Below are 19,698 nucleotides of genomic sequence, written 5' to 3'. Positions count from 1 at the left end.
CGGCAGGACTGATTGCTGATTGGCTGGCTGGGGACTCGGCCGCTGGGGACTGCGCCGCGGCCCGTGCGGCGCTTGTCCCGTCCTTTGGCCTGGATCTGGCGGCTGCGCGCTCTCTATGGTGCTGGCAACGACATGTGGCGCCTGACAGGGCTCCTGGGGCGAGGTAGGGGTCGCCAGCAAGGCAAGTTCCAGCAGGCGATTGACTCGGAACTGCAGTGAGCCGTGATCTGCGGGACCATCGCCATAGCGGCAGTGGGTGGTGTCAGACCCGTGGAAGGCGGGACATAGGGGACGAGGCTCAGTTTGAGGTGTCCGGCGCCTTTGGAATTTGAGACGTGGTTAGAACAAAGTAGGGAGAGCTCTGGAAGGGGAGGAGTCAAAGGAAGAGCGCCAGTGGGAAGCGGGGAATTTAGAGACACGTGCTTAGTACTGTGAGAATGTTTGCCTACAGATGTGACCTTCTAGAACAGGAGTTACCACTTGCGTCAGAACTCTGCGAGAAGTTTTTCCAAATGTGTTTCATCCTTAGGGGTCTTGCTTTATTAGTTCTGGGATGGTGTTACCCTGGGATGCCCTATGAGGCCAAAGATTTCTGTTTGTACCCTGATTTAAGAACCGCTGCCAGGGCTCGGGGGCCCAGGCTCAATGATGGAAGGCTTGTCTAGAATGTTAGAGGTCCTGGGTTCCGTCTCCAGCAAACACTGTGCAAACAGATGTCAGTGATTCCTGGGCTCCCGGGGTAAGGCTCCCTCACAGACTGAAGACTATGGAGGCCATCTCTATGCAATCCATCCCTATTGGGATGACTGACCCTTTTTGTTCCCACAGCTCTTCCCCGCCTGCTGGGACCTGGCTTCCGAGGGCTAACACCCAGGCCCACCAGTTCAGATGGGCCTCAGACAACCTCCACCACCCTGCTGTTCCCTAGGCCTAACCTTGACAGGTGAGAGGCTGAAGTTCTGTCACATGTGGCCTCCTGCTCCCATTTTGTACAGAAATGTAATAGATTCTAATTGTGTCATCTAGGTCAGGCTCCCATGGTCCAAAGAGGAACAGGGACCCAAAGTGCCATGGATGGAAAGATGCCTTTCACAGGAAGTCTGCTCATGTCTCCCCAAACAGTCTGCGGGATGCCATCTCCTGGGTAAGGCTCCAGTCCTGTACCTTCCTAGTCCAGAATGATCTTTCATGGGACAACACCCTAATGTAGAAACAAGGGCAAGACTGTATCTACATGTGAGGCCTGTGACCTGAGCATGTTCACAGAAATATTGCCATCCCTCCAGCCTCTGCCATGCATTTGTTCTTCTCCATTCGATAGACATTTATTTAACACTTCTGAGTTAAGTACTAAGGACACAACAGAGAACAAGAAAGATACAGTTCTTGCCTACATGGAACTTAGCATAAACAATAATAAATTGCTGATAGATAGCATGACTTCCCAACGTGAACTGTATGCTCACATTATCTTGTTTAATATTTACAAAAATCTTGCCAGGAGAATTTAACCCTCAATTCATATACAAGGACACTTGGGTTAGTAATGTACCTGACCTCACATGGCTCTTAAGTAGAAGAACCTGATTTTACTGGCCTGACATTCAAACTTTTCCACATGGCTGCTTCACCTTGTAGAATTGTAGCTTGTATCTTGTAGAATAACCTAATGCATAATAGCTGCTCAGTAAATATTTGTTGAACTTGATCTCTAAGGTCAGGGATGCATAATAAACATTAGATCTCATGCCAGGTGATAGTGGTGCATACCTTTAATCCCAGGCAGAGGCAGGTGGATCTCTGAGTTCGAGGTCACCCTGGTCTGCACAGTGAATTCCAGGACAACCAGAGCTACACAGAGAAGCCCTGTCTCAAAAAACAAAACAGAACAAAGCAAACATTAGGTCTCATAGGGCAGAATCTGGATGCACAGGCAGTGTTCCGTGTAGAAATTCTAGCTCTAAGGTATTCTGAGGGAAACGGACGCACATTATCACTCTCAGGTCTACTACATTCCATCCTGGTACTTCATGCCGTGTACTTTGGACAAGTGACTTGACCCCTCTGAGCCTCACTTTTTGTTTTTTTAATTATTTTAATTTTATATGCAGTGGTGTTTTGTCTGAATGTATATCTGTGTGAGGGTGTCAGATTCCCTGGAACCGGAGTTGCAAATAGTTGTAAGCTGCCATGTGGGTTCTGGGAATTGAACCTGGGTCCTCTGGAAGAGCTGCTCTTAACCACTGAGCTATCCAGACACACACACACACACACACACACACACACCTTTTTGTAACCTGCAATTTGGTGTCATCAGCAGAGCCGAATGTGTCATGTCTTTGACACAGACATGGCTATCTGGGTTTCTGTGGACCAGAGGCAGATTATACCATAGAGAAGGGAATATTTTTCCATTTTGTCAAAGATCTGAACCCTAGATCAGTTCCACGTTGATTTCTTTAGAGAACTGGCGTAGATCCCAGAGGTGCTGTCTCTAGGTGTGTCACCACCACACACGTGGAAAGTTCTGCACACAAACTGTCTCCAACACTGTGTGTTCTTCACCTTACTTCCTAATGATGGTATCTTCCTCCTGGTTGCAGCTCCCTCATCCGCTACATAGGGAAGCTTTTTAGTACTCTTCCCTCTCAAGCTCTGTGTAGCCTTCTGGTTTTGGTTTCTTCTTGATGTTTAGCATAATTGTTAGGTTATTGTATTTGTTTCTCTGTATGTTTGGGTTTTGCCTTTTTCTTTCTTTCTTTTTTTTTTTTTGAGACAGGGTTTCTCTGTGTAGCTTTGGCTGTACTGAACTCAGTTTGTAGATCAGACTGGCCTCGAACTCAGAGATGTGCCTGCCTCTGCCTGTGGGAGTGCTGTGATTACAGGAGTGTGCCGCCGTGCCCGGCTTGATTTTGTCTTTTTCAGCCAAAGATAGAAATGTCATGAGGGCACAGGCACTGTCCGTCTTACTTGCTATGGTGCATAGTTCCTGTGGCAGCAAAGAAGTGTTGGAGCGTCTCCAGCACAGCACAGGAAGATAGGGATAAGCAACTCAGCTGTTCTGAGTCAGCTTTTCAAACTTCCACTTGTACATGTGTGTTCGTGGCCTTACTGGGGACTCACCTTGTCCCTGTATTTTAGGCTAAGCTCCAACTTACCACAGTACAAGGGTCTGCCTAGACCCTCGTAGTCTGTCCCTTACTAGCACAGGTGTTCAGCATCCATTTTTCTTTAGGTACCTACTCTCACTTAACACCACCCTGGGCTCCAGGGATACCAGAATGTGCATGGTCCATGGTCCCTGCCTCTGTTATGCTTACAGACTAAGCAGGAGTGACAAACCCTAAGTGAATAACTGGAAAGGACCACAGAACAACAAAGGCCAGGCTCAAGTGCCGTGAAGGTACACACTGTGGAGCTGCCCAGGTCGTCAGGGAAGGCGACCGAGCAGATGATGATTGACTGGTAGGCGCTGTGTTCCTGATGTACCACTTTCTTTCCCAGGGCACTCTGGCCGTGCTGGCCCTGCACCTGGCGAGGCAGATCCACTTCCACGCATCCCCGGTAGCAGGACCTCAGCCAGCTGAACGCAGCTCTTGGCACAGTTCCCTGTACCGCTTCCTCTCCTCTTCTTGGTGGCACCCGCACTCCTGTGAGTTCTTGACCCTCAAGGGGCAACTGGGGCAGGCTGGGAGTTTCTCTGGGCCAGGAAGTATCTCTGCCACACCTCAGGAAAAGAGCCATCACAGCAGCTCTTTGCCTTTCCTTTCTGAAGTCAGAGGAAGAGGACTGTGGGGAAGTGCCGTCCACAATGGGCGTGGGCCATGCCTGCCCCTCAGTGCTCATCAGTGTCCTTCTATCACCTCCCAGAGAGGAAGCCCTAGGGCCCAGGCTACTTTACACCATGGGTGTGGCTTCCTTCCCAATCCTCAACTAATTAGGTTCAGTCCTGCAGTCTGAACCTGAGAGGGAGGTGTCTCAGGAGTTTCACAATTTTTCCTCATCAGTAACTGAATCTGTTGAGTGTGCATTTTGCACATAGCCTGCTCTATAGTAAGAGTTCTGAGCCCACAACTGCTGCTTACTAATTATTCTTGTGTCCCTGAAGAAATCAGTTTTAATATCCCCATACCTCAGTTTCTTCATCTGTAAAATGGAGTACTAATAAATGGTACAACAGGGGTTCCTTGGGAAGACCAAATAAGTTACTATATGTCAAGGACTTATCACATAGTATGCACATAGTATTATTGGCTAGAGTATTGGTTCTTGTCCTCTGATAACAGATTGTCAGCATCAGGTAGGGAGCTGGCTGCTCGGCTACAACAGTGAATGAGGTAGGCACTTTCCACCACTGCAAGAATTCAAGTGATTTGTGCTTAGGATAAGTATGGATAAGATGGGTCAGCGTAAGGATGGGTGGATCTCTGTAGAGGAAGGCCAGCTACGTAGGAGTGGATAGGGAGGTCTCAGGAGTCACAGTTTTTCCTCTGGCCTCCCAGATCTCAGAGAGGACTGACTGGGTCAACTGCCCTTGCCTCCCCTTTCCCCCGCCAAGAACTGATCCCTTTCTCATCTGACCTTGCTGGCTCTTTCCAGCGCTTCGGAGGCATGTTCTTCCCAGGCCTGACTGCCCAGCTCCCAGGAATGCTGGCCTCAGGGAACTGAGGCTGGGCCAGGAAGCACCCCCAGCTCCGCCCCAGTTCTTTCCTGCAGATGGCTCCCCGAGAGCTGACCTTCTGAACCTACCTGAAGAAGGTGAGACCTCACTTAATACCTACAGAGCGGGGTGGGACTGTGGGATGGATGAACCTAACACCCACAGAAGGGGGAAGGGCTGCCAGGTAGACCTCTGTTGCTCTGTGTGCCCAGGTAACCAGCTGTCATTCCTGTGAGGCCTCTTGCTTTCTGGGGTGACTGAGAGTTACAGGACACAAACAGGGCAGACGAGGAGAGAAAAGAAGGGAAAAATCGCACCCTTCTCTCCCTGACCGCACGGATATGGGGCTTTTCCTTGCAGAGCCCAGCGACTTTGGCTTTCTGCATGACAGTGGGCACTTCACATCCCAGGCAAAGGCAGACGAGGCCCACCCCACTGGAGAAAAAAATGTACGGTTCAGGTTTGGTACCTTGGATACCCACCCCACTCCGAGGGTGGGTAGATATCCAAGTGAACCATACCCTGATGTTGCTTCCTGTTTCCTCTCCAGGAACAAGACAAGCCCAAGGCTCTTCCCCTAGAGGAGGCTGTGACTTGCATCCAGCAACTCTTTCAGCTCAGTGTTGCCATCGCTTTCAACTTCCTGGGTACCTGGTTCCCTGCCTCAAGGCAGGAGAATGAGTAACATGGAAAGGGCATAGGCTGGGTTGAATACAGTCAAAATAGAGAATGGTTTAAATGAGAGGTTTATCTTCTCTCTAGTTCGTAGACCAGATGTGGCATAATGCTTCAGTGGGGAGCCATCCTTACTTAGATAGGTTCAGCCAATTCTTTACATTATTTTTTGAGACAGGGTTTCTCTGTGTAACAGGCCTGGCTGTCTTGCAACTCTCTTTGTAGACTAGGCTGGCCTCGAACTCAGAGATCTGCCTGCCTCTGCCTCCTGAGTGCTGGGATTAAAGACATGTACTGCCACCACCACCTGACTCATTCAGCCAGTCTTAAAACTAGCTCTCATCTTGGGTTCTGAATTAGTTATTCCAGCTCCTGCCCTCCTGTATACACTCTTGGCAGCTGAGAGGAAGGACACAGTAAGCTAGAGCACCACTCCTTTCCTCTAAGGGCATGACCTTGAAGTTGCCCTTCATGGAGGTACATAAGCCACAGGGCTTATAGGTTATCTGTTATAGAGGAGCGTGAAAAAATGTCTTCAGTCGAATGGCATGTGCTTCCTTAAAAATCTTGTCCTGTGAAGGCAGAAGAAAAGTGAGGGCAAAGGTCCTGAGGCAGTGCTGAGCTTTACTTGCTAAGGGACAAAGGAGAGATGAGTGTACTTGCACCTTAGGGCTCACAGAAAGGAAGAGGGATGAAGCAGGCAGGCTACAGGTCCAGGAAAGTTTTCTGAGCCCAAGAAGAGAGAAGGGATTTTATGAGACAGGAAGCAACTGGCTTTTTCCTGGCTGGCTTTTTATGATTTTGAGGGGCAGGTTCTTCTCAGAACCCTCTTACCCATTCCTCCATTCATATATTCATTTATTCAGCAATTGCTGAGCCCTGTGGCAGAGCACAAAGGCAGCACAAGCTATAATCATATTTTGCATTTATGTAGAATTTTCATCCCATACAAAATTACTTCTCTGTTCTTGTTCTGCCTGCCTCGAGGATTTTACAGTATAATTGAGGAGACAGGGCTTATTCTTTTGTAACAGCTGCGTCCATAGACAAAGGTTTGGTATATTAGGAAAGTGCTAAAAAGAGTTTAAACCCAAGTGTAATCTGAAGGTTCTAGAGCAGGAATGATGGGAGGCCTGGTGATTGGTGCAGAACACAGGGTCTCAGGCAGGACACAATTTGAGCAAAGATGAAAACTGGTAAAGTTGAGTCCCGCCTCAGAGTTAACACATCAGTCAAGTGTTGGGCCATCTTCTGCTAAGGCTTCTTATTGCCCCATACGACTAGCTGAGCAGGATCACCTGTGGGATTCAAGCCTGCCATGGAAACCCTCTCTAGCTACTGTAAGCTCAAGAATCTCTGGGTCTCTTGACCTGCTGAGCCTAGGTGGGGGGTGTCCCCCCCCCCAGAATCAACGAAGCCTCAGAGATCCAGGGCCAGCACTGCCAATGTTTCAAGGTTGCTGCGGTCAGAATACTTAAGGGTTCTTTCCTCTCTGAGAATCTTCTCAACCTGATTAAGATTCACATTCCCGACAAAGTCTCATTTATGGGTACACAGGCAGTGTGATTGATAGCCCAGGGGAGGGGTTGTTCCCAAAGGGCAGCTGAACTATTGGCCAGATAAGCAAGCAGAGCCATGACATCTCTGGCACCAAGCCCCTGATCTACCCACATTTCTCACTGGTTTGTGAGCCAGCTGGGAAAGTCAGTGTTGCATACTTGAAGAAAAGGCAGATTCTGGGAGAAGATGAGCAGCCCTGAGGGTCTGGTTGAGGCTGTAGAAGGTCACAGTAGGAACTGTGTTTGTGCTTCATGCTTTCCTTCAGGGACAGAGAATATAAAGACAGGAGCCTACACAGCAGCCTTCTCCTACTTCCAGAAAGCTGCAGACCGTGGCTACAGCAAAGCACAGTACAATGTGGGCCTGTGTCTTGAGCATGGCAGAGGCACCCCCAGGGACCTCAGCAAGGTACTGTTCTATCCCCAGACCCAGTGAGCTCAAAAAATGAGCAGTAAGCAAAAAAGGTTAATAGTTCCACCTCTCTCCCTGACTGTTAGAGCCTCGCTGTGATTCCAAAGTAAGATATAGTAACTTATAGAAATGTACTCAGGAAGCAGGGCACAGTGCCACACGCCTATAATCCCAGCACTCAGGGAGGCAGAGACAGGAGCATCTCTGTGAGTTCAAGGCTAGCCTGGTCTACAAAACAAGTCCAGGAAAGCCAAGGCTACACAGAGAAACCCTGTCTTGAAAACCAAAACACAACAACAAAAAGAAAGGTACTCAGAACTCGGGGAGGGCAGGCACTCTGCCTTTCTTTGCACTCTCAGAGCCTAGATTGTGCCTTGATAAATAAACTAATAGTGAAATAGAAAGATAGGTGTGCAAGGGTGTCATATGCAAAATATTTTGTTGAAAGCTGGGTGTGGTGGTGCATTCCTGTAATCCCAGCCTGGGGAGGCAGAGGTAGGTGGATCTCTGTCAGTTCAAGTCCAGCCTGGTCTACAGAGTGAGCTCCAGGACAGCCAAGGCTACACAGAGAAACCCTGACTCGAAAAACCAAAAAAAACGGAGTTTTTGTTATTGTTGTTGTTGAGCTGTATGTGAAGGGAAAGGGGAAAATCAGTTTAATGTTCTTAAATGTCTATGGGAACTTAATAATAATATATCAGATCTACATCAACAGGGAAAGATATTCATAGTGTAGTTATGTCTCTTTCACTGTACTAGTGTATATCCATACATAAATGTATAGGACTGGAGAGATGGCCCAACAGCTAAACAGACTAGCTGCTTTTTCAGAAGACCCAGGTTCGATTCCCAGTACCCATATGATGGCTCACATGCATCTGTAACAACCTCAGCAGGTGGTTTCCCTATTGTCCTGTCCTATAAGTGAGGAAGCTGAGGCACACAGGTTGGAAGCCAGAAAGGCTAGCTGTGCAAGCCAGGCTCCTAATGCCTACTTCTTTGATCTCAAAGAAGAGCACCATGTCTGAGGAGAGAGAGCCAGGGCCTCTTGCTTGTGCTCTGGTTTTTGTTTTGCTGTCCTTTCAGGTGAAGTCAGGGAAGCAGGCTGGCAGGGTGGAGTCTCCCTGGGCAGAGGAACCTAATGCCCTAGGTAACTGTAGTTCTGGGAGATCTGACGTCCTCTTTGGCCTCCACAGGCACTGCACAAACATGCACACACATACATGAAGGTAAAACACCCATGGACATAAAATAAACAAAATAAAATAAGCAGTGTATAGACATAGACACAAACATACATGTATAAATTTATGCAAAGAATGATCTTAATTGAACATGGTAACACACACTTTTAATTCCATCACTCTGGAGGCTAAGGCAGGGAGATTTCCACACAGTCTAGTCTGGGCTGTATAGGTAGTAACAGGCTGCAGGAACTCTAGATCTAGACCTGCTCTCAAAAAGACAATAGATCAAAATACCAACAAAAAATCCTAGTGCTTTTTTAGGAGGCAGGCCATGTTGGGGTTTTACATTTCTATTTTGGGTTTCTGTTTTTAATTTTTGACTTAACAGCATTTACCTGACTAACCTGATTAATGATTATGTATTTATTTGAATGAATTTTTAAAATTTCATTCAAAAAAAAGAGCCAGGTTGCCTGCAGACTGATTATTTCTCCTGTTGCCCCAGGCAATCCTCTTTTACCACCTGGCTGCCACCCAGGGCCACAGGCTGGCTCAGTACCGCTATGCCCGGTGCCTGTTACAAAGTTCAGGCTCTTTGTCAGACCCCGAGCAGCAGAGGGCGGTGTCCATGCTGAAGCAGGCTGCAGACTCCGGCTTAACAGAGGTGAGTGCCACTGGTGGGTCTATCTTAAGTGAGGTACATAGAGCCTGAGTGACCAAGACGCTCTTTTCCTTCTTCCCCAACAGGCCCAAGCCTTCCTTGGAGTGCTTTTTACCAAGGAGCCGTACCTGGATGAGCAGAGAGCTGTTAAATACCTTTGGCTGGCAGCCAGCAATGGGGTACGAATGAGATCTCTGGTCCGCGCATGTTGGGGATCAAGTCTGATAAGAAAAGGGATTTGGGAACTCGTTCTAAGCTCTGGGCTCTTGATGTGTTTTCCAGGAGCCTTGAAAATGATAATGCTATCAATAATGGTATTCAGTAATGCCACAGTTTTCACCGCCCCCCTGTATGACCTTGGACAGGGCCACTGGGGTGCTGAGCTTTAAAGACTGCTCAGCTGAATCCTTGCTTGCAGATATTGTCAAGTTTGGCTTCACAGCAGCCACCTGGCCTGTTGCTACATATTCACCACATCACTTCTTGATTCCCTGTAAAATAAGCATAAAATGCCCCCCCACCCCCCCAAGACAGGGTTTCACTGTATAGCCTTGACTGTCCTGGACTCACTTTATAGACCAGGTTGCCCTCAAGCTGGTCTATAGAGCTTGAGATCGGTCTGCCTCTGCCTCCCCAAGTACTGGGATTACAGGCGTGTGCCACTGTGCCAAGCAAAATACCCACCTTAACATCTGCTACTTCACAGGGTTGGTGGGCGTATCGACCAAGATGGCAGGTATGAGAGCTCTCTGTAAGTGGGGATGTCAGAGACAGAAAGAGAAAGGGATACCTGGTTGTCTGACCTGGTGTTGCCATTCACGTGGCAGTTTGTTCAACAGGGAATGGTTTCCATGGGATGCTGAGGAGGAAGGCCAGGGGAATGATTACTTGGATCTCAGGAGCGCTGAGTGTGAACGGTTGTTCTGGGTGTAGACAATCTCAGAGCTTTTTAATCACTGAAATGCCAAGGTGGTCTGTGGTTCCTCGGATTCCCCAGCTTATTGGATAAGTGTGTGTGTTTCCTTGTTCCTGGAAGGTCAGGAGTCCTGGATTGGAGCAGGCAGTGTGTCCTGCCTGCATAGGACACCACTGCTTCTCTTTGTTCTCTGACCGGCAGGCTGATAGCATTATTGAATCAGAATACTTAGCGTTAGCCACTCTGTGCTGCCCGTAGTATTTGTAGTACCTGACAGAAGAGGACAGCTAGCCCGGCCAGTGACCACACTGTGACTGCTCTTCCTCCGGAGGAGTGGGCCTGGTGTCCATATGCCAGGTACACCTTGGATCACCTGGCCTGCTAGGGTCAGACTAGCATGCCAAAAGGAGACAGGTACAAAGGGATATCTGTCGCCCCTTATGGAGCACTGTGTTGGGACACAGCCCTTCCACTCTTCAACCTTCCAGAAACTGGGTCACTAAGGGCTTATACTGAGTAGTGTTGTGGGGGTTAGGGCTTACATATGCCTGTTGCCTTGTTCTGCCCTGGCCTACAGCTCCAGATCTACTGTATTTATTATATATAGACTTTGGCCTGCATGTCACAAATGTGGGATCAGAGTATGCAGCAGAAACCTGTGGAACACAGAGGAGAAATGGGACCATGGTTGGGAGTCTGTAAAACTTTTTTTCTAAAAGAGGGGGATTAATTATGTTACGAGCTCTCTAGCGAGGGAGGAGAGCTCAGTGGTGTGACTAACCAGAGGGGAATATGATGCTAGTGGCACTGACCTTAGCACTTTGATACAGGGACAACCTCAGCAGGTGGTTTCCCTATTATCCTGTCCTATAAGTGAGGAAGCTGAGGCACACAGGTTGGAAGCCAGAAAGGCTAGCTGTGCAAGCCAGGCTCCTAATGCCTACTTCTTTGATCTCAAAGAGGAGCACCATGTCTGAGGAGAGAGAGCCAGGGCCTCTTGCTTGTGCTCTGGTTTTTGTTTTGCTGTCCTTTCAGGTGAAGTCAGGGAAGCAGGCTGGCAGGGTGGAGTCTCCCTGGGCAGAGGAACCTAATGCCCTAGACAAGCACTGAGCCTCTGGCATTTCATGGTTGAGGAGCTTGGAATGTGGCAGGCTGCATGGAGGAGGACCAGTGTGTCTGCCTGACTCCACCTCGATGTTGGCCCAGCATCCCAGCTCTTCAATTTGTCTGTCTTCTCCTTTAGGACTCTCAGAGCAGGTTCCACTTGGGAATTTGCTATGAGAAGGGTCTTGGTGTACAGAGGAATCTGGGAGAGGCTGTGAAGTGCTACCAGCAGTCAGCAGCTGTGGGGAATGAACCTGCCCAGGAAAGGCTTCGAACCCTCTTTAACGTGGAGGCAGCAGGTAATGCAAGTCAAGGCCATGTTCATTCCAAGCTCAGTGCCCTGTGACAAACAAGGGCAGTAGCCCAGGTCTCCTTGTCCTGGCCCCAGTGGTAGTTAGAAGCCCAGCTTTCAGAGTGAAGTAAACTTGTGTTGTGACCTCTGCTGACACTAAACTGGGACTCCATGCTTTCCAGATGTTTCTTCCTAACAGTGAGAGCAACAGTAGAACTTAACTCCTTAGCTTATTTAAACACTAAATTTCAGAAGTAAAGGTCTTAACATAACTAGTCATGGTGGTGCATGTCACAGCATTTGGGATGCCAAAGCATACATTCCCAGATGGCTTGGGTAACATAGCAAAACACTGCCTTAAAAATAAAAAAAATAAAAAAAAAGCAAAGCAGAGTCTAGCACGTGGTAAGTATTCAATAAGCCAATAAATGATGGTTGTCATGACTTAGGACAGCCATTGTCTTAAGACTGGGTGACCTACCTTTCTAGGGCTGTGGGAGTCCCATTGACTTCTGATTCACTGGAGCTGGGCCGTTAGCAGTGCCAGAGGAGTCAGAACCTTTAAGAAGTCAATGCCCCACAGTCATGATGGGGCACACCTTTAATCCCAGAACTCGAGGCTGAGGCAGGTGCATCTCTGAATTCAAGGCCAGTATAGTCTATATAGTGGGTTACGGGACAGACAGGACTGTGTAGAGAGAGCCTACCGCAAAGGCCCTGCTCTGAGAACTGCTTGAGTAAGCATTGCTGTCACTTCTTTTTGTAGCCCCAGGGCCCAGCCACCTGGCCACGACAGGACTGAAGTCTTTCTCCAGCCCTTCCCTCTGTAGCCTAAACCCCCTGTTGGCAGGTGCCTCAAGCCTCCCTCATGCTTCAAGCACTGGGAGTCTTGGCCTCCTCTGCAGAAGTGGCTATCTTGGAGTCAACCGTGGAGCCCCTGGCAGGCCTGTACCATCCTTGGAAAGGAGTCTCGTGAGACTGGGTTTCGGCTAAGGTGAGATAAAATGCAGCCCTGGCAGTGCCATGTGGGCTAGGAAGAGGGTAGGCTGGAGGTTGGTGGCAAAGATTGGGTGTTAGTAGCAGTTCTGGTTAGTGCTCAGGTGCATGACTTTGGCCTTTTCTCCACTTTAACCCTGGCAGAAATATTCCTTCAGAGACCCCTTGTTTGTCACCTTCACCTTTGTTTTTTAACAAATAACTAACTTTCTCTGTACCTGTGCCTCAGTTTCCTCACCTTTAGATCATACCATAGTTTGCCAAAAACCTTTGACATGTGCATGCATTCAGAACTTTATAGGATTTTTCGTGGCATGAAATTAAGATGCTTTGCTTTAGTGATTTGTTTAATATATAATGCCGAATATAATAGCAGATCCAGAAGCGTGGCAAAAGTGCAGAGGTGTTCCCTGAGTATCTGAAGCTCGGGGAATTCTGAGTAGCCCCAGCATTCTCACCTTGTTCATCTCCAATAGACTCGTGATCATTTTCATATCTGATGTGGTGGGGGGGGGTTGCCTGAATGCTGCATATGTCTGCTTGGGTTTTTTTCAGACCTCCATTTTAATGATGGAACCTGAGAGTTCTCGGAAATACCACAACTTGAGTCCCAAAGAAGAGGCCAGTTCGCTACTCAGCTTCCGGGAAGCCATCAGTACCTCTCCAGCACCATAAAGAAGAGGAGTGCGTGTAAAGACCCAGCTCTGCATTACGCTGTTGTGAGACTCTAATCTTGCATATATACCACAGGCAAACCAAGGAGACCAACACCAGAAGGCCTGCTAACGCTCCCATGCCCACCCATTCCTTCAGATGATTCATGGCTGCAGCAATCCATGATGATAATCCTGTGGCTAGTCCTGCGTCCACTCTGGTAGAATTTACTGTGACAATGGCCACTGTCAGCTGCTCCATCGTAGTATCGAATTCTCCAGTCCAATTACCTAAAATATAGCTCGACAATTGTTTAGACAGATTTGCAGCACAGGAAAAATTCTCATGTTATATGCTAGTGACTCAAACTCCAGCATACTTTCATTGACAGCCCGGTTGAGCCATTTGCCATAGGGTATCAGTTTGCTCCTGCACAAGGTCAATCCTCTGATTGAACACCATCAAGCTTCCTTTTAGTTGAGCATTAATTCCTTTTTGTACAACTAAGGCATGAGCTACATTGGCTAAATGATTATTCAGGGTCTGAGCAGTCTGCCCAGTATGACTCATGGCTAATGCCCCGGTGGTAGCTCCAACAGCCGCCAATGAGATGGCAGTAACAATGGTGGCTGTAGTTCTAAGATCTCTTTTCTGTCTGAAAAGAGTCATAGCGTGAGGGGCATCAACGGGCACAGGCAGCCATGATCATTCAGGCCTTTACAGCCATTGAAGCAGGACAGTCTCCCCAAGCATGGTTGGCTACCATAAAAAGCTAAAATGTTACGCTCAGGATGCAAGGCTAAGCACTGGACTCAGGGTCAGCCGCTTTGGACCCAGAGAAGAGCATGTATGATTGCATGCGGGTTGATGCCCCAGGTCCCGCCTCTGAGAAAAGGGTATCGGTCAGGTCTGATGCTCTTTGGGTGGATGACACCTAAATGAACATCAGTACAAAGTCCCAATTTATTTCTAATATCAGAGATCAGACCTCTACTCTTGCCTGATGCGTCTAAAACAAAAAGGGGGAACTGTAGAGAGCTGCGGAATGCTATGCCTTAAAGATGGAGCTGGTTTCCGCCTTCCACCTTCCCGATGGTGAGTGCTCTCTGTCACGAACAACTCCACATTTGGCTAAGGCTGAAGATCTGGCTTGCTTCCATATATGTGGACCTATCTGCATTTCCCACGTGGTACGCTGGGGTTGGCTACCCAGAGGCTATTTAAGCTGTGGGCTGGCTTTCCCCAGGGTCAGATGATTGTTCAAGGTTCCTGAATAGACTGCATTGAAAAAAAAAAAAAAAGAAATTCACTTGCCTTAAGTAGAAATGCAAAGTATGTTTGAAAAAAAAAAAAAAAAAAAAGACCCAGCTCTGGCTTTGCCACTGGTCTGCCTGTGCCACCTGGAAGCAGTGACCTGGTTTCCCAACATTGTTTCCTCAGTTGTAGACCAAGGGCTGTAGTGCGTGCCCCCTGCCTATAAGGAATGAGGTGCAACCTTTCCACTGCAGAAAAGACTTTTACCCCTTGCTTGGGTTCCCGAAGGTAGAGTAGTGCCTGCAGTTCCATGGCCTTAAAGAGTCACCAGCCTGCTGGGCATGGTGGCATATCCCTTTAATCCCAGTGCTCAGGAGGCAAAGGCAGGCAGATTTCTGTGAGTTCAAGGCCAGCCTGGTCTACAAAATGAGTTCCAGGGTTGCCAAGACTACTACCCAGAGAAACCCTGTCTTGAACACTAACCACCACTGCCAAAAATAAAGAAGAATCACCAGGCCAGGATGGGGATCAAAGCTGACATCATGACTCCAGCCCAGACTTCTGGTCTACCAGTTCATACTGCAGTGTTATTTGAAAACATTATCATCACCCTGCAGATGTGGAGATATCAGTAGAGATTAGGCATGTGGAGAGTGGAGGCCATGAGTCCATTTTGGGAAAGGTCAGCTAGGAATACAGAAGTGCTTAATAAAACAGATGGTGGATTATCTCTCAGTCTTGCCTTTGTAAGTGTGTTGAGGGAAGCCTGGAAGATGGGGGGCGGTCTGGAAGCTGAGGCTCCATCCTCCTCTCTAAACTCTCCATTAACCAATTGAAAGGGTCTTAAAAGCTCTCCAAGAGAGAGACTTAGAAAAAAAAAATTACTTTCTGAGTCAACGCTAATGACTCCAATTACTGAATTTGTGAATAGCTGTTCCCTGGCTTCTGGAAATTAGCCCAAGTTCAATAGCAGAAATGTGGTTGTGGGTAGGGGGTGGGAGGAACTGAGGATCAGCTCCACTTCTCCCACTCCCCCGCAACTGTTTCCTTGCCTGGCCAGCATGGTCAGTTCAAAGATGGGAGGCTTTGGAAGGGAAGACAATTCACATTTTCTTCAGCCCACCCCTACTTCTCCCAACTTCTGTGAGGTCTTAGCTACAGTGTTCTAGTACCTTCCTTCCCCTGAAGACCCCGTGCCTCCCCCGCTCCCTGCTTTCTTCTCAGATTTGCCCTATACTCCATCCTCACCCCCACTGGACGCTTTCCATGCCGCCTTCCACAGACCGTGCTCCTTAGACATGGGCACTTAGAGCAGTGTCCCAGGCAAGGTGAAGCCCTGCAGTACACTAACCTCTATGGCAAAATTTAAATAAATACGTACATGCATACATACGTAAGAAATGTTTCAGTAGTCAAATAAGTTTGGGAAGCATTGCCCTATTTATTGATTCACAGTATACATCAGAATAGTCAGTTCTAAGAAGCCCAGAAAAGTGTCACCACCAGCGTTCCAAGGAGTCTCACTGAGGTCATTTGGGTCCCCAGAGGCATGCTTGCTTCCCCAACTGTGCATGCCAGACAATGGATCCCGGTGAACTGCAGTGATAGTGCAAGGAGCCTCTCCAGCTCAGTCCCTGCTCACTTGGACACACTGTCTGGGCACCCAAGTTGGGGTCGGGTATTTCTCACCTCTCCGGTCTCAGAAGAGCCTCTGCCTGGGAGAGGACAGTAGAAGCCGTAAGAGATGTTGTCAGGGGTTCCAAACCCCTGGCTGTGCAGTCATTGTAGCCTCCATGCAATCACTGCAGTCTCCATACAGCCCCAGGGGACAGGCGGCATGGGCAGGCCTGAACTGCTGTGCTGCCATTAAAATTCTATTAATGACTCATCAGTGCCCTGAGGAAGGGAAAATGTGAGATGAGGACAGGGAGGTGGCCCTACAGCAAGGCCAGCCAGGTTTGGGTATTGCGGGATGCAGGGTTCCAGGCCAGGCCATGCAACCAGTCCCTTAGCTGTGAGACCTTTGAGCAAAGCTGTACTGATGCTTTGTTCAGGAAGCCGTGATACCATTCAGCTCATTAGATGCAGTGATTGCAGGACATGGAGATGCTTGGCAAATGCTTATTCAACAAATGGTGATTTTGTGCACCCCATCTACTCTGTGCCCAGCAACAAGCCTACACATAGTAGGTGTTTTAAAGAATTCTTTGGTGGATGGATGAATGATTCTCTGTGCCTTTCTCCTCTATGCCTTTCTTCTCTCTGATCATTATGCTACTTCTGACACTTAGAAATTATTTAAGGCCTAGCAGTTTAAGAGCACTGAATGTTCTTTGAGAGGTCCCGGGTTCAGTTCCCAGCACCCACATGGCAGCTCACAAATGTAACTCCAAGATCTGGCACCGTCACAAAGACATACATACAGGCAAAACACCAGCGCACATAAAGAAAAAAAGAAATTGTTTAAGAAATGCAAAATATTGCCAAGTGTGGTGGTTTATGTCAGTAATCTTAACGCTGAAGAGGCTGAGGCAAGAGGATTACCTTGAGTTCAAGGCCTTCTATGAGAGACTCTGACTCAAGCAAGTTTATTTATTTTTTTAATTTTAATTTTTTATTTTTATTATTAGTTACATTCTATTAACTCTGTATCCCAGCTGTAGTCCACTCCCTCATTCCCTCCCAATCCCACCCTCCCTCCCTCATCTCCTCCCTGCCCCTTTCCAAGTCCACTGCTTGGGGAGGACCTCCTCCCCTTTCATCTGACCCTGTTTTATCAGGTATCTTCAGGACTGGCTGCAAAGTCTCCTCTGTGGCCTAGTGGGCTGCTCCTCCCTTGGGGGTGGGGAGGTCAAAGAGCCTGCCATTGATTTCATGTCAGAAATAGTCCCTGTTCCCCTTACTAGGGAAAACCAATTAGTTACTGAGCTACCACAGGCTACATCCAAGCAGAGGTTCTAGGTTATATCCATACATGGTCCTTGGTGGAGTAGCAGTCTCAGAAAGGACCCCTGTACCCAGATATATTTGGTCCTTGTGGAGCTCCTATCCTCTCCCCATCATACTAACTCCCCCTTCTTTCATATGATTCCCTGCACTCTGCCAAAAGTTTGGTTATGAGTCTTAGTATCTGCTTTTAGTATCTGCTTTGATACACTGCTAGGTAGAGTCTTTTAGATGCCCTCTGTGGTAGGCTCCTGTCCTGTTGTTTTCTCCTACGTCCAATGCCCATTCCCATTTGTCTTTTTAAGTGAGGACTGATCATCTTACCCGGGTCTTCTTTCTTGTTTATCTTCTTTAGGTGTACAGATTTCATTATGTTTATCATATCTTACAGGTCTATATAAGTGAGTGTATACCATGTGTGTCAAGCAAGCAAGTTTATTAAGTGATGTTTATATATGCCTTCATAGTATATATACACCATTCTTGGGAGGAACTAGACAACCCTGACCTACTTGGCAGGTAAATAAGATGTACCAAGTCGATCCTCTGCTAAGTCTCCCTCCTCCCCCATCCTATCACTTTTGGGAATTTGGTTCCCTCCAGAGTCCCAAGGGTAATGTTGCTGTCTCATTCTTGTTTCAGCCAGAGGAGAGGTAGGGTCAGTGCGCTGCCAAGCTGACAGTGGGTGACAGGCGAGAAGGCTGCCTGTCAATCTGAGCTGCCCCCAGGCTGAGTGAACACTGCATGACACTCTCGGTGCTGGAGAACGGTTGACTATTGATTTAAAAAAAAAAAAAAAAATGTCCCTCTGTGCTTTCCAAATTAAGACGACATTTAACTGAGTGCTGGCTGGCTCGCCTGCTCTCCCTGTCTCTCAGGGGACAGAACCCATCTTGGTGGAAACTGTTTCAAGTATGTCCAAAGCCTCAGCTTTGACATCTTGGCTGATGTCAAGAAATTTCTGTAACCTTCCTGTTCAGCACACCCAGTTCTGTCACCATATGTACTGCCTTGCTCTGAGCCTATTGCAGGGAAAAATGCTGGTGTCAGCGTACTAGGAAGGGACACGTGATGCTGGGTGCAGCCCCAGCTCTCACATTACCCCCCACTCTGAGGAGACAGCATTGCCCAGAAGTTCACTGAGTTCTGTAGGGAAGGCTGAGGACAGATTTAGAGGCCGCAGTGGTCCTTAATCTTAGTGGAGTGAGAGTCACTTTGAAAATCTGGTGAAAGCACTGTTCCAGCCCAAAGGAAAATGCGTCCCATCCCTGCACGGCATGCAGTTTAGCCACTCAGATCCAGAAGCTCAAATGCCATAGGTTAAGAACCTGTGATGGAAGCCAGATATGGTGGTTCACATGTCTGATAACACCACTCATGATGCTGATGGAGGAGAATTGCCAGGTGTCCAAGTCCATGGCTACCCAGTAAGTTCCAAGTTGGCCTAGGTTACACTATGAGACTATCTTAATAATAATAATAATAATAATAATAATAATAATAATAATGTCAGATGAGTAGCTCAGCAAGGTAAGATGCTGGGCCTAAGCCTGAAAACCTGATTTGGATTCTTGGATTGGTAGGAGGGGAGAATTGACCTCTGCAAGTTGTCCTCTGGCCTTCACATGTCCGTGGTGTGTGTTTTACCCACCCCCACCCACTAGAAATAATAAAAATTAAAGATGTAAGTGGCCAGACCTGGTGATCAATGTCCTTAATCCCTGCATTCAGGCAGCAGAGGAAGGCAGATTCGGTGAGATCAAAGCCACTCTGGTCTACCAGGCCAACCAGGGCTACACAGTAAGAACCTGTTTGATTTTTTGTTTTTGTTTTTGTTGTTGTTGTTGGTGGTGGTGGTTTGGTTTGGTTTTTCTAGATAGGGTCTCTCTGTGTAGCCCTGGCTATACTGGAACTCACTCTACAGACCAGGCTGGCCTCAAACTCACAGAGATATGTCTGCCTCTGCCTCTCAAGTGCTGACTGGAATTAAAGGAGTACATGACTGCCGCTTGATGAGACCCTGTTTCAAAAAAAAAGAAAGAAAAGAAAAACCCACTGTGATGTAGAATATCATGTTAGATTCCAAATCCCTGACCCCATATCCTAGCTCTGCAGCAAGCTTGCTGCGTGGCTTGTGCAGGTCACCCATTGTTTCATCTTTCCATATCCTTGGCTTTAAAGTGAGAGCCGAGCTCTCTTACACCAGCAATCCCAGGACGTGGGAGGTGGACTCGGCGGGGTCAAGAACTCAAGGTTATACTGAACTCTCATGAAGAGTTGAAACAGTGAAACGTTCAGGCTTCATGTCTACAATGGTTCAGTGTCTCGGAGCCATGCTGTATGAACTTTTACAGGTCACATGTTTCCTTGGGGATCTGATAA

The 19,698-nt window shown here is 47.9% G+C and overlaps 1 protein-coding gene across 3 annotated transcripts; it reads left to right on the top strand.

The window, feature by feature from the left end:
* The first annotated feature begins 4 nt into the window (after positions 1 to 4).
* Positions 5 to 15,105, top strand: Dele1 (DAP3 binding cell death enhancer 1). 3 transcript variants are annotated; one of them, XM_021664450.2, is made up of 13 exons: positions 5 to 163; positions 829 to 943; positions 1,027 to 1,144; positions 3,505 to 3,652; positions 4,600 to 4,758; positions 5,021 to 5,109; positions 5,211 to 5,307; positions 7,161 to 7,303; positions 8,999 to 9,157; positions 9,241 to 9,333; positions 11,314 to 11,473; positions 12,233 to 12,460; positions 13,018 to 15,105. In XM_021664450.2, exons 1-12 carry the CDS (start codon positions 133 to 135, stop codon positions 12,457 to 12,459), a joined length of 1,539 nt encoding a protein of 512 aa, XP_021520125.1. In that variant the 5' UTR covers positions 5 to 132; the 3' UTR covers position 12,460; positions 13,018 to 15,105. The 3 variants fall into 3 exon arrangements, with proteins under 3 accessions (XP_021520125.1, XP_060233347.1, XP_060233346.1); XM_060377364.1 differs by having other exon boundaries at positions 5 to 181; positions 12,317 to 12,460; XM_060377363.1 differs by having other exon boundaries at positions 5 to 181.
* Positions 15,106 to 19,698: the final 4,593 nt, after the last annotated feature.

Source organism: Meriones unguiculatus, chromosome 2 (assembly GCF_030254825.1).
Source record: "Meriones unguiculatus strain TT.TT164.6M chromosome 2, Bangor_MerUng_6.1, whole genome shotgun sequence".
Classification (NCBI taxonomy): Eukaryota; Metazoa; Chordata; class Mammalia; order Rodentia; family Muridae; genus Meriones; species Meriones unguiculatus.
This window is presented reverse-complemented; position numbering and strand designations above follow the sequence as displayed.

What these genes read in the sequence shown, in the direction of transcription:
- Dele1 (XM_060377363.1), top strand. Translation starts at nt 133, where the DNA reads ATGTGGCGCCTGACAGGGCTCCTGGGGCGAGGTAGGGGTCGCCAGCAA. An exon ending in TCTGAACCTACCTGAAGAAG is followed by an intron (nt 4,759 to 5,020) that starts GTGAGACCTCAC and finishes TTTTCCTTGCAG; the next exon opens with AGCCCAGCGACTTTGGCTTT. An exon ending in CTTTAACGTGGAGGCAGCAG is followed by an intron (nt 11,474 to 12,232) that starts GTAATGCAAGTC and finishes TTCTTTTTGTAG; the next exon opens with CCCCAGGGCCCAGCCACCTG.